Source organism: Tupaia chinensis, unplaced genomic scaffold, assembly GCF_000334495.1.
Source record: "Tupaia chinensis unplaced genomic scaffold, TupChi_1.0 Scaffold000578_2, whole genome shotgun sequence".
Taxonomy (NCBI): domain Eukaryota; kingdom Metazoa; phylum Chordata; class Mammalia; order Scandentia; family Tupaiidae; genus Tupaia; species Tupaia belangeri.
Window position 1 is genome coordinate 1196816 of NW_006160094.1, and position 15177 is coordinate 1211992.

At 38.8% G+C, this 15177-nt stretch overlaps 1 protein-coding gene across 4 annotated transcripts in view; it reads right to left on the reverse strand.

The window, feature by feature from the left end:
- Nucleotides 1-15177, reverse strand: part of ARHGAP12 (Rho GTPase activating protein 12) — a 119070-nt gene that overhangs the window by 20033 nt on the left and 83860 nt on the right. For all 4 annotated transcript variants that reach the window (XM_006158279.3, XM_006158278.3, XM_006158277.3 and 1 more), the window contains 2 exons: nucleotides 13605-13666; nucleotides 6266-6347 (listed from right to left, as the gene is read on the reverse strand). In XM_006158279.3, the coding sequence (XP_006158341.1) occupies nucleotides 6266-6347; nucleotides 13605-13666 (144 nt within the window). The remainder of the gene's footprint in view (nucleotides 1-6265; nucleotides 6348-13604; nucleotides 13667-15177) is intronic.

The window sequence follows — 15177 nt, forward strand, 5'->3', positions numbered from 1 at the left end:
TTATCAGTTTCATCTCTTAAAAGTTATCCTACATTATATACGACTATGTAAAATGACATGTTCAAAAAAGAAGGCATTCATTTCACGTATGTACTCAATCGGGCAGGTACCAAGTGCGTTTTACGTATGTACTCAATCGGGCAGGTACCCAGTGCGTTTTACGTATGTACTCTATCGGGCAGGTACCAAGTGCGTTTTACGTATGTACTCAATCGGGCAGGTACCCAGTGCGTTTTACGTATGTACTCTATCGGGCAGGTACCAAGTGCGTTTTACGTATGTACTCTATCGGGCAGGTACCAAGTGCGTTTTACGTATGTACTCTATCGGGCAGGTACCAAGTGCGTTTTATGTATGTACTCTATCGGGCAGGTACCAAGTGCGTTTTATGTATGTACTCTATCAGGCAGGTACCAAGTGCATTTTCTACCTAATAAACATTCTTTACGCTTGACTCTGTGCTCAAGAGTTATTTCCTTATTGGCTGTTTACACTGCCGACCTTGGTAACTTCGGGAAGTAGAAAACTCTAAGCTGAGCGGTCTTTGATTTGGTCTTTGTTCACTAGATGTTATACAGAGCCAGATGCTATACAGCCTTAGCAATCTGGCAAAGAACTGAGAAAAGGATGGGGAGGTAGTTGACACAGGTGACGTGAGAGGAAAAAGCACTTAGCTATTATATTTTGTTAACTAGGTCAGAAAAGCTACGTAAGAGAACATTTGTTAGTACACACCTCCTCTGTACCTTTCCACCCTAACTTAAATTTCTGCTTGGTCTGTTTAACTAAGAATAGGAAATAGCATCCCTGTGGTATTCAAAGATCTGGAGGTTTGAGAACCTCTAAGGGTTGTTGAATTGCAATCTAAACGTCACAGAGGTTTGGTATAAATATGTCCTATACTAATCTTTTCAAGTGAAATTATGCCTGTCATTGGAAATGAATCTTACCCACCAATCCTGGGATAACTCACTCACTACCTGTAATGTCAGGGACCACCCGACAGCTTCACATTTAGGAAACTGTTCGGCTTCCCCTGTCCCCTTCACTTCGTCTTTCCAGCTAGCAGGCAGACTTGAATAGCATACATATTATACCCAAATAAAAGTCAGGCCTTACATGGAATTTATTACTGGAACCAAAGGAAAATTTAGGATAATATATGGAATTTATGAGTACAATCATCATAAAAATTTGAACTGTATTCTACAAAGTAAATTGTCTTTTAAGTAAAAAGTAATAATAATAATTAAGCTTTAAGCTAAACGATGGGCATAGATAACTTCCTGAGTGGAAATGATATATCTGAAAAGGTAAGAAAAGCTGAACATACATTGACCAAAATGACAAAAGCCATTTATTTTCCATAGCTATAAACTAAAATACAAGTAACCAACCAAATAAGATACTGCAACAAAATAAAAACACAATGGCGTAACATGGAATGCTAGAAAAATGCAATCAACACATGTGGCAACATTTTGTATCTGCTGTTTGTTCTATCCCAACCTCCCACCTTCTTCTACTCTAATCACCTCCCCGCCAATGTACTGTGGCAAGGGCATGCGACGGGAACACATACAGTGAGAGCTGGGACAGGATCAGACTTTACGCATGCGGCAGCAGGCCGACGGCTGACAGATTTTTTCCAAGAAGAAAGCAGCGAAAGCAAGAGCTCAGAGACCGAGCCCCGTTGGCAGAACGACTTGATGGAGAGAGGGAAGAAAACGATGTCACAACAATGCACCATGGCAATGACACATGAGAGAAAAGCATACTGGAACCAGACAGGACAAAAATGCAAATTTACAAGCAGGCACACAGCACTAGCACAGCTAAACTTCCAATAGAACAGTTTTGCAAAGGTTCTGGAAGTTATCGCAGAATACTTTCTGATGTTGGTATTTCATAAATTCACATTTATGTTTATGATGAATGTTTTATAGGATTTAAACAGTCCTGTCTTAGCCTGTATCTACAACAGAAGACTTGAGGGGTGAGAGAGAGGAGTCACATTCGGACCTCGGCCACCTTGCTCAGAAATCCCTGGGGTTCTCCTTGTAACCCGCTGGGCAATGTCCTCTGATATCCCTTTCAAAGCTGTCTCATAGGAGTGGCCCCACTACTGAGCTTGTTTTCCCTTCCTGTAGGTTCTTCCTCTAGGATAACAGCGATTTTGTTCTCCAGGGATGTGAGGCCATTTTTAGTCACCTATTTAACACCCAAGAGAGCACAGGAAAGTCCCCCACAACAAAGAATCTGGCCCCCCCAAAATGACTACTTTTAGTGATCTGACAGCATGTATACATTAATTTTTAAGTAACAATATTTATGGGTGATATTTAAAACACTTAAGAAGCAGGGTAAGTAACTGAGGGAGCACTACACAGGTCCTGTCTCACTGTAACTAGTCAGTCTTCCCCAATAAGATGTGAGCTTTGCAACAGGGACAACATCATTTATTTCTAAACTCCCAAGCTTAACACGATGCCCGTAACACAGAAGGCTTTTGTGTGTGCTTAAGACACACACACACACACACACACACACACACACACACACACGCACACAGAGTTCTGAGGTGAAATGAGGTGAGAAATGAACAAAACAAAAACTGTAAATTTAAATGACTGATTTAACAATCCACCAGACAGCTAGTATTTTCCAGAAAACAACTACTATCCTGAAGGAGAAGGAAGGGCTCGCCCACGTTTTGGATGACATAGCGGCTGTGTAAACTGTATAGAGCGGAACTGTAAGAAGCGTATATACACTTTATTTACTAAATGTTGACTATCCACTCTGCAAAAAAAAAAAAAAATGAACATAAAACATGAGTAATTTTTACTTCAAATGGTGTGGGTAGTTTTGCTTGGCATTCCAGCATTGAGCAGGTGCCCTAGAGCGAATGTGAGATTTGAACCTACTATTTCTTCAAGGAGCTTTCCTAGGGTTCTGCGCTAAATGTTTCTTCACTCATTTTTAAAGAACTCTAAAACTGCTCCCATAATGTGGCCCTTCAACATAAACCATCTAAGTGCAACTAACGGAAAAGCTCTCTCTCCCAACACGAAAGGCAGAGCCCGTTCTGCTGCAGATCCGCTTCCACCGAGCACCCAGACTATGCTCAAGGGCAGTGTCCACAACAGGTGACCTTCCTCTGTCTTGTATGTGAGCCTGAGTCTCACCCTCAGATGGGCTGTGATCCCACCCTGTGAACAGAGGACGTTTTACCTATAACAGATCTAGCAGGTGGCTGAGCAGAGGAACAAAGGGAAATTCTTTCAAATCCTTTTGAACAATCCTAATACCAGAGTTAAGAAACATTTTGCAAATTTCAATAAATTCTGGTATCCAGAATGTCATACATTACACACAGTTAACCACTTTTTTATTTGAACAATCTTATTTGCTTTTACTTAGGCCATTTAAATCATTTCATATTCTCTTAATATGTGGAACAGAGAAAGCAAGGTAGTCTGAGGTTTTAAAATGAGCTTAAAGAAAAAATTAGGAATTTACCACATAACCAAGCATCTTAACATATCCTGAATTTGTTTAGTCTTTTTTGAAACTGTAAAACACCATGTGCCTGTGTGTTAATTATGCCTATCTGAAAATGTTATATTATTAAGAATATAACAAAATAAACTTTCATTTTAAGTTTAATATTTAAAATGAAATAAACTTTTCATATTTAAAAATTTAAATAGTGAATCCCTAAAATGAAAAATTCACTAAGAATTCCAAAGTTGCCTAGTTCAGTGAATTTTAAGCTATGTTTCTACTACTGCCAATGGTAACTCAGTAATACAATTTTAGCTGATTAATAGAAATATACAGGGGCCGGCAAGTGGTGTGGTGGTTGGGACACTGGATTCCCACATGGCTGACTGTGGTTCGAGTCCTGTATCTGGAGGCTTGCTTTCGCACTTTCTCTAGCAGTGTGTATGCTCTGTGGCATACTAAATAGTAGGTAAAATAAAATAATTCTTAAAAAAAAAAAAGTTATCTCACATCTTTTGTCAGTTTCCTTTTAATTATGAGTCCTAAATTCCATTAGGTCATGAGGCCAGTAGGTGGTGTGATAGTTAAGGTGCTGGTCTCCCACACGGCCTGCTGTGGTTCGCATCCTGGACACGGTAGCTTGGAAAAAATCACACCAGGTGTGTGTGTGTGCATGCCCAAAATCTCAGGAGGAGAATAAAGGAAAATGAATTGTGGCATGGCCATCCCCCCAGGGGGTGATTTCTCACTTTCCTCTCACCGTCTCTCAAAAAAATAATTCTGTAAGGTCTTCTGGAATGAAAAATTCAAATAAAATGTAACCATCTTGTACTTTAATTAATGATTATGCGCTGGGGTATTCATTATCTTTAAATTTATAAAGAAGTGCTCGTTTTCTTTGTATCACACAAACCTGCCTATACAAATGTGCCTGTCACCACACTCTTCTTACCTACTTGCTTAGGGGTACATACCATGACCTTCGACCTTTAAGTATCAGTTCATATCAAATAAATTACCATTATCTGGCTTTCTTCAGCTACTTTATTACTTATTAATCTCTAAGACTCCAATCTTTTTCTTTCATTCATTTTCTTTACTCAATTTCAAGTGAAAGTTGAGCCACCAGTAGGAAGGAAGAAGTAATTACACAGTCTTCCAGAAATGCATTAACACAAACCAAAAAGCACCACGTGCTCTACTGACCTCGGGGAAAAGGAGAAAGACATAATTATCAATCTACTTTAAGATAAGCAAATGGTCAACCCTTTAATATGAAAGTATCTCACAGGACATTTCTACTGTGCTGGCTGATCAGGGAGCGACAAAGGATTAGAGAAGCAAAACAGAAGAAACGTTCCAGAATGTTTACGCTGGTGCTCAGTCCACGAGGATTTCTAGGTTGCCGTATCAGAGTAGTGGAGGACCAACGCGCTCCGGGGCACTCAGGGTTCAGAGCAATATTACATGGAGGCACTATAAATGCAGATGACTAAAATTTACTTTTATAAGTGGATTTCTCTTCACCAAACATAAGATCTACAGGTCTTACATTAACTTAGAAGAATTGTGATATCTGTTAGAACACACTGGTTAAGGTAGTATGTGAAGTGATTCAAATGTACTTAAAATAATTGCATTTTAAATTTTATTTGAGCTTTGACACTTTAAACTCAGTTACAAAAAATTTTAGAACTATCCAGGGCATGGGGAACCAGCAGATGGCACAATGGTTACATTGTTGGACTCCCACATAGTTGACACCACTGTTCAAGCCCCAGACCTGGCGGCTTAAAGCTCATGCCGGGCACATGTGTGTGCGTGCCCAAAACCCAAAACCCAAATTAAAGGACTGCAGTGTGACCATCCCCCCATCCCCTGGGAGGTGATTTCTCTCTTTCTTTCTCTCTGTCTCTCTGGCAAGTGCACGCACTGTATAGCACAACTCTCTCTCTCAAAAAAAAAAAAAAAAAAAGACCTATCCAGAGCATGGCCTCTGGAGCCAAAATGCTGATGTTCTAAACATAGATCAGTAACTTAGTAGCTAGAGACCTTGAACAAGTTACTTAACTATTTATACCATTTTCTCATGAAGAAAATCAGCAGCTATCCCAGAGTTAGAGGACAATTACACATAATCCTCAGTACTTAAAATGGCATCAGATAAATATTAAGTATTCAAAATGATTATACTACAGTGTGTAATCTGTAGTACAAACAAATAAGAGGTAAAGACAGTAGACACTCAAATATATAAAAAGCCTGACAATCCCACAAATAATGGTAAGATTTCTTTTTCTTCTGAAAGTTGCTGGCAAAGTAACAGACTTCAACACTGAGTCCCTGATCAGATCTAACCATCAGATCACAATTCAAGGTGGGACTTGCCACATGATTGTTTATTTTCTGACTAAAATGGATCTGAAATGGCAGATTCACAAACACAGGGACACTTTTAACACTCTGAACATGAATCAAGAAATGTCTTTGTTCTATAATGCCCAAGTAGTACACCCACTTTTTTCAGTTCAATGGATAAAACAGAATCTTTTATTAATAAAATGAGACTATTCTAATTATCCTTTCCTTTCTTATGAGTTAAAATGCATCTTTAAGGAAACTTCCTCTTTTTTTTTATTTTCACACAAGCTGTAACCGGGATGACTTTGGACATTGCTTTCAGATGTTCAGGTATAATATTAGTCTCATAATTACTTAAATGACAACATTCAGTGTAAAGCCTCCAAAGAATACTTACCCAACTTGTGCTACTTCCTTGAGTTTTGGTAAAAAGTAAAGATGAACCCTGTAATACTGCCCAAGAAGACAACCAGTTCTTCCTGTAATCATAAAGATGATCAATTATAGCTTCATTATTCAGTCCTTAAACCAAATTCTGAAAACTAAAACCTACCTAGCTATTAGCAGATTTATCTACAATTTACAGTTACTACTGACATTCTTCTTGTTTGTACTGGGGATACGAAACTAAGAGACTGACTGTAGGTTCTTTTTTGTCTCAGCCTGATCAGGAAGGCCCCAAAACAAATGGAGTTAATCAGAGACAGAATTTACCAGTGTCAAAAGAATATGCACCTAATTCTGTCCGCATGGGACTGCCCCGGCACTGTGATCAAGGACACTACTTCAGTCACACTATCCTTACAATGAAAAATTAGACAAACATACTTAACTCACTCACTTCTCTTAAAGACAAAACTGCTTTCTATTTCTCGCTATCTCCCGTCCCCTAAGGGACATGGGATAAGACAGGCAGTAGATGCTAAGTACATTATAAATCTCATCCTGATTGACCACTGAGGTGACTAAGATGAAGTTTTTAATTTTTTTTCTCAAATTAAAAAATACCACATATATGGAAAAACTCTGAATATAGAAAAGGCCCCATTTGGGACCAGCAGTTGACGTAATGGCTATGTTGCTGGACTCCCATGTAGTCGACCATGGTTCGAGTCCCGGACCCGGTGGCTTAAACTCACGCCGGGCGCGTGTGCGTGCGTGCCCAAGATCCTGAGAGGAGAATGGAGGAGAAGGAATTGCGGCGTGGGGGGGTGATTTCTCGCTTTCGGTCTCTCGATGTCTCTCTCTTTCTGGCGAGTGCACGAGCCCTATAGCAAAAACCTCTCCTCCCCAAAAAAAGAAAAGGCCCCATTTACTGTCCTTCAACCTGCACCCCAGAGGTAACCAATGTTCAGTGGCAGAGTAAGGAATTTTTAAGGAAATCAGCTACTTACCCTACTGTCCTACCTGCAGAAACACTGGTAAGATTCACACCAATACACTATCATGTGCTCCTACTGAGAACTTCAAAGCTGGTCAATGTCATGCCCTGGCCATACTCCACCCAACAGCCTCCTTCATTATCTTTAATTCTACACTAGAGACTTAGGCATAAATGTTTCTCTCCCTTTGGAGATGTCAATTATTTGCCAATTATCTGTTTAAAGCAGAGTATTTTCTATTAATTTCTGTATCTACGTCAGGCCTAGAAAAATACTTTTCAAGCGGCAGCTATGGGGACCAGCAGACAGCATAATGGTTACTTTGCTGGACTCCCATGTAGTCAACTGCAGTTCGAGTCTTGGACCCAGCAGCTTAAAACTCACACTGGGTACATGTGCATGCATGCCCGAGCTCCTGAGAGAATGAATTGTGGTGTAGCTATTCCCCCCAGGAGTGATTTCTCACTTTCTGTCTCTGTCTCTCTAACAAGCACATGCATCATATAGAAAAAAAATCTCTCTTAAAAAAAAAAAAAGCAGTTATGAATTATTTTTTGCAAATAGGAAAGTAAAATAATCCTATAAGGGAATTTAGATGCTGAGAGACTAAAAGGAATGTCAAGTCTATCCACTACGGGAATATATAATAAGGCTTTCCTTACAGACAGACTTACGGCCAGTTTTGTGAAAACTCCTTCTGTGTTCAAGAGGAAGTTTATTTGCTGATTTTGGAAATGCAGAATACCTATCAGTTATATCTACTTTATTATTTTACTAGTTTTTAATGTCCACTTGAAGCTCATAGATTAAGAGGAGGGGAGTAAGTTAACTCTTACTAAGTTTCTATTTTTCCATCCCACAGTTTCTGCGTATGGTTGTTAAAGCTAAATATCTTCCTGGGGAATGTCTATACCAAATGACTGGATCTTTACTGGATTTAGCCACCGTGCTTCACCATTTTAAAATGACCTCTATGATGCCTAATGCTCTTCTCCCTGGTTGAAACAGTATCTAATATTTTTTGGAAATTATTTTTTTCCCCCTTAATTTGCTACAGAGCACATGTGCTCAGAAAGAGGGAAAAAAAAATGAGAAAGCAAGCCACTGGGTCCGGGACTCGCACCATAGTCAGCTATGTGGGAGTCCAGCGCTTTAACCACCATGCCACCTGCTAGGCCCAAACTATACCTATTATTAAGATCCTTATTCTTGCTTTACTTTTTTATGCCTCTGATATACCATTAAAAAAATAAATAAATAAAACCTCTTCTGAATCATTTTTGGGTATATATATTATATAGAATATTTAGTTGGGTTTTGCTTTAAGCTTCAATCCAAGCACCTTTTTCTTCTAAGAGATGTGTATAGTCCATCTGATTAATATTGATATGATAGATGTATTTGGTGCTTGTTCTGTCATCATTCTGTTATAATTTATTTTATTACTTTGCTTTCTGGGGATCTGAAGTAATTAGAAAGGATTTATTTGTTTTATTTACGCACTTCTTCATAAAAGACAGACAGGCATGCCTGGCATTGTCAGAGACCCACATCTCAGCTGACCTGAACCTTGGGAACACGTGTGAGCACCCGTGTGCTCAGGGAGGTCCCGGGACAAGACCTGGGGCCTTTCCCACGAGTCCAATTGTATTACCATGATACCGCTCCTGGACTCCACAGGAGGATTTACTTTCATTTGTAAATTTATTTTATACTCTTAGTCTTCTAGTTTAGATATCATCTACTGACCTCCCACTACGAAAGTGTTTAGACTGGTATATACCCATTTCATTGATTTATTTAGGTTTTCTCCATAGGCACGTGCACTGATCAGAGACAGACAGACGGGGCAAAGAGAGAGAAAGTGAGAAATCAACCCCCAAGGTGATGGCCAGCCACATCCCTTCTCCTCCATTTTCCTCTCGGGACTTTGGGCACACACCCACAACACCCAGTGTGAGTTTCAAGACACTGTGTCCCGTACTCAAACCGCAGCTGGCCATGTGGAAGTCCAGCACATTAAGTACCACACCATCTGCTAGCCCCTGTATTTCCATTTTAAATAAATTTATTTAGCTTAAATTCACAAGATAAAAAAAAAAGCTGTGGAAATATTAGGTTGCCGGAAAGGTCCTGACGTGTCTTTCTATGTAAAAATGCATCACGACTTTCCTGACAGTGCAACAGTAAAGATGTGTCTGAGGACAAACACGGGTAACAGCTGTTGCCTCCAAGACTGAGGCAGCTGTGTGACCGACTGCAAGTTGAATTAGTCACTTTTTTTCCACAGAACAAATTTAAAAAACAAACAAACAAAAAGACACCTGATTGACACACTAGGGTAATCCAGACTTGGTTATCTGGCTGGCAAACATTATTTCAAAAATAAATGAATTAACCTGTTATGGGGGGGAGGTAATATTGGTTGACAATAAAAAAAAAAAGCAAAGCTGTCCACAAACGGCTGAACCTCGAAGACATTATGCTAAGTGAAATAAACCAGTCACAAAATCATACACACACTGTATGATTCCATTCCCAGTACCTAAAGGAGCACAACCATAGAAACATAGAAAAGTGATTCCAACGGTTGAGAAAAAAGGCAAGTGGAAATTAGTGTTTAGTGGAATAGGGTTTTGTTGTTCCAAGATAAAAAAGTTCTTGAGAATTGTTGCACGATAAAGCAAACACAATTAACACTGCTGAGCTGTACACTTAAAAAGCCTAAGGAGGGACCAGCAGTTGGCGTAATGACTATGTCACTGGATTCCCATGCAGTCAACCATGGTTCGAGTCCTGGACCCGGTGGCTTAAACTCACACCAGGTCCGTGTGTATGCGTGCCCAAGATCCCAAGAGGAGAATGGAGGAGAAGAGACTGCAGCGTGGCCATTCCCCTGGGGGGTGGTGATTTCTTGCTTTCTGACTGTCTCTCTCAGTCTTTCTGGTGAGTGCACGCGGCCTATAGCAAAAAAAAAAAAAAACCTCTCAAAAAAAAATTTACAAAAAGGGGCTGGCAAGTGGCATGGTGTTAAAGGCGCTGGACTCCCACATGGCCAACCGCGGTTCAAGTCCCGGGCTTGGTGGTTTGCTTTCTCACTTCCTCCAGCTCTCTGTCTCTCTCTGATCAAACTGGAAAATAATAATGATAATAATAATAAATAAAGTTAAATAAAATAATTCTTTAAAAAAATAAATAAATAAATAAACCCTAAGGGAGCAAACTTAATACCAGTCTTTTTGCCCCAAGAAAAATATTACAGTTTTCAAACAAAAAACAGAATTTTGGAAAACTCGACATTTGCCAACCATAAGTTTTATATTTCCTCAATACACAGATTTTCTGATATTATTAGTTTATGACTCTTTAATATTATAAAACATGTAAACATTTGGAAATGAGTGAACCAGTTTTCCAAATGACCTACAAAATACCACAAAATTATGCATGAGTAAAGATTCATTCAAGCGCATCATGGATCAATGGCTTTTAATGTAACTGAGTATAAAAAATTCATTAATAGTTTTTCAGAGCTTCACTGCAACTAACCTTTAAGAAACGAACATTAGTAGAATTTTGGCACAGCAGAAAAATACGCACAATTCTGTGAAAAGGCTATTTAGACATTCCTTCCTTTTCCAACATGAGCTGTGTAAGAGAGGATTACTTTTACATACTACAGTCAGTTATGTGGCACAACTGACCATGTAAAGCAGAAAGGAGGATTCAGTTGTTTTCATTAAGCCAAATGCCAAAGATCTGCAAACAAAACTGAAAAACAATACCTCTAGGGAACCAGCAGTTAGCGTAATGGCTATGTCGCTGGACTCCCACGTAGTCAACCGCGGTTCGTATCCCGGACCCGGTGGCTTAAAACTCACGCTGGGCGCGTGTGCGTGCGTGCCCAAGATCCCGAGAGGAGAATGGAGGAGAAGGGATTGCGGTGTGACCATTCCCCCTGGGGGGTGATTTCTCGCTTTCTGTCTCTATGTCTCTCTCTGTCTGTCTGGCGAGCGCACGCGCCCTGCAGTGAAAATCTCTCCAAAAAAAAAAAAAAAAACCTCTATGCTCATGGAAAATTTGCCTTGGAAAATATAGGCATTCTTCATAAAAATATTACTCATGTTAATTTGTATTTTAAAAAGAATACATTTTCTCAAAATTTGTCTTAACTTCTAACAGTATCTGTAGATATAAACTACAAAGAAAAAAATCTTCAAAATACTCAATGATGTTTAAGAGTATAAAAGCTGTCCTCAGATCAAAAAGTTTGAGAATCACTGAAATTAAGACTATTTTGCTAAACTTTATGTAAATAAATTTGAAGATGATAAATGATTTCCTTAGGAAAACACAAATTACAAAATAGATTCCAAAAGAAGGAGAAAATCTAAGACTAATTATCACAGGAAAAAACCATTAACAATGCAAACAGAAAGTAGCCAAAGAGCTATCTGCATTGCTATGCCCAAAATGGAGAAAGAGAAAGATCCAATTCACAAATGAATTCTACCAAGGAAGGGTTTAATGAACGCATGATTGTAGCATTTGTAAAGCTACTTCAGACTTCAAAGAAAAGCTTCTAAATACCAGTATCTGACAGAGTCCCATTAAAGAAACCTTAAACACTGAACTATGTGTAAATTTAAATTTAAAACGGCAGGCTGATCTCATTTTGACTATAAAACCATAGCATTTTAGGAGTTTTTTAAACCTGAGGAAAATGCAACTTATCTTAAAAAATTAATTTCCCTAACTCAGTAGGAGGTACTATATGCATTAACCAAAATTTCCAACAGCCCAAAGAAAAACAAGCAAAGAGTATGAACAGATAATGTGACAAAAAAGAAATACAGATGGTTTATGATGGCTTACCCTACTGAAAAGGAATACAAATGAAAATAGCATTTTCTCTCTAATCTCTATTGGCAAAGATCAAAGAATCTGATGCATATTAAACTGGCAAAAGGTGTGGAGAAATGAACTGTTACTTGGGGCAGGAAATGATTCAGTCTCTTGAGCACAATTGGGACACTCTATCAATAGGCCTGCATATGGCTTTGTAATTCCACTTTTGCAAAATTTATTCTACAGGCATAGCTACATACTTGCAAAATGACCTATGCAAGATGCTAAGTGCAATATTGTTGGTAACAGCGAAAACTGTTAACACCCTAAATGTCTGCCAACAAACAGGCAGAGCTAAGTACTTCCAAATAAATAACGGCTGAGTACACAACACAGCCATACGGTCATGCAGCAGTTAAAAACGAGGGCCTCTATGTGCAACGAAACAGAATCCCCACTGTGAAAATACTGTGTTTAGAAATTAATATAGAGGGGCCTGTAGATGGCATGGTGGTTAAGAGCACTGGACTCCCACATGGCCGATCATGGTTCAAGTCCTGGACCTGGTAGCTTGTCTTCTCACTTTCTTTCTCTCTCTGGTCAAACTAAAATAAATTAACACACAGGCCAGCAGATGCCTTGGTGGTTAAGGCGCTGGATTCCCACATAGTCGATCATAGTCTGAGTCCCAGACCCAGCGGCTTGAAAAAAAATACAACAAAATAAATAAATAAATGAGTTCTATAAATGCTTTTAAAAAAAACCTAATCTATAGGGGTGAGCATTTGGCATGGTGGTTAAGGTGCTGGATGCCTCCCACAGAGCCCACTACAGTTCAAGTCCTGGATCCAGAAGCTTAAAAATCATGCCGGATGTGTGTGTGGGTACCCAAAACTCTGACAGGAGAACCGAGAAAAAGGGACAGTGGTGTAGCCGCCCCCCCAGGGAATGATTTCTTACTTTCCCTCTCTCTGTCTCTGTCTCTCTAGTGAGTACACATGCCCTACCGCCAAAAAGTCTTTTTAAAAAGTATCTATATACAAATATATATACCCACATATCTTACCTCTGGCGGAAAGCCCTAGAACACAAGACATAACTCTGGCTCTCTGGGGAGGACAGCCAAGACGCCAGGGCCTGACTCACTCACTGCACCTGTGTTTTACCATGCACATTCACTGCTTACTGGAAAAAGTGGGAGGGAGGGGATAATATGAAAAGAATGCTAATTCTTCCTTGGATTCCTCTGCCTTACTGTCACTGAATTTAGTATTATTCAGAAATAATTTAAGTAATATTACCTATTACTATTATAAAACAAACACATTACTTACAACAAAACTGTCATGTAGTTCATGACAATCCTACACATAACATTAGAAAAATGTATGACAGAAATTCTTCTGAACCTTGTAATCATTTCTACTAGAATATAATTATATTCCTCAATTTTAAACTTATTTCACATGAAGGAATCATGAAGAAATTAATTATCTGTATACTTACCGCACCTTTTTTCCATTTTCAGAAATTTTGGTTACATTTAATAATCCATATTTCTCTTGACCCTATGGAACAGAGTGACACTGTTTACACATTATTCATATAGACAACGAGGTCCACATTCTTACACATCACTGAACTGAAATGGTCTTGCGCTCGGAAAGATTACCTTGAAAGAAAAGATGAGTCAGTGTGTAACAGGATTAGTTCTAAAGTACATTAAGTATGTAATTTTCCTAATACTTTTGTAGAGTTCACCTCAATAATGTACATAATTATACACTTCCTCTTCTCCTTAAGTCACACCAGCCATTAGATACTAGATTTCCATATGAGTAAGTCAGCACTGGAAAAATGATACTATGTTATAATGATAAATAATACAAAAAAGGAACTATTTACTCTGCTGTTATTTTCTAACTATGGAATCTGAAAAGTATTCAATATACTAACTCATTTTGTCAGAATGTGAAAATAGAGAGGCTGAACAAATGCAGTCACTGTAATAAATGATTCAAACGTAACTGGTGCTCTATTCAGAACTGGCCTTTAATGTGGCATGAAAAATGCAATACGTGCGTCATTAAACATATTATGAGGTGGTGAGCTGGGCTTTGAACAAATTAGACTTATTAGCTAGCTGATGTCAAAACTAATGACACAAGCTTTGTCGTCAGTTCTACAAAGGCAAATCCATTGTACTGAAGGTAGTTATCTTAAAACTCTTCCAAAGAGAGATGAAAAAGCATGTTGTCACTGCTTTAGTTTCCTGTATTCAAATGAATACAACGACACTCATCAAAGTGTCACTGGTGCTTATAGTAATCACCAACAAAATAATGATTGTGAGAAACAACAGTTTTAATTCAACGGAAACACACACATACACACGAACAAGTCAAAAGAAAAAAAAAAACTCCCAATCAGAATTTATTTCTGACTATGTAACTGATTCCTCCACTGTCTGTTCTCAATATACTTTAATCAGAAAACAGAAATCACTTTTGTAGGGGAGACAAAATATTTAGCATTTTTTTCAATAATGTCTAAAAGATCATTTGAAAGTTTTGGCTGGTTGGAATAAAAACTCTTATCTGTAGACGAAGCTGAAAGGCTGTTACGTTAATTCACTATTTTTAGTACACTGGGAACTTGGGACATAACGCAGATGAAGTTTTACTGTAATTTTTTCATCAAGCATAGCTTAGATCTCCTTAGGATGCAAGTTTGATACTTTTCATAGAAACTGTTGCTTCTCAACAAACAAGAGAATTCTCAGTTTCCTGTCTACGCACATGCTACCTCCTCACGTCCCCATCAGAAGCCAGGAGAAAGAAATTTTTCAGTGATGTGGGGACTAAGTAACATTAGCCCAAGTGGACAGGCATAGGCTGTGTGCATAAGGAGTAAAGGAGCTGAGAAGGCAGAGAGTCAGAATTAAGTCTATTAAAAAATTCACAGCTAGGGAACCAACAGTTAGCGTAATGGCTAGGTCACTGAACTCCCATGTAGTCGACTGCGGTTCGAGTCCTGGATCCAGTGGCTTAAACTCATGCCGTGCAATGTGCTGAGTGCC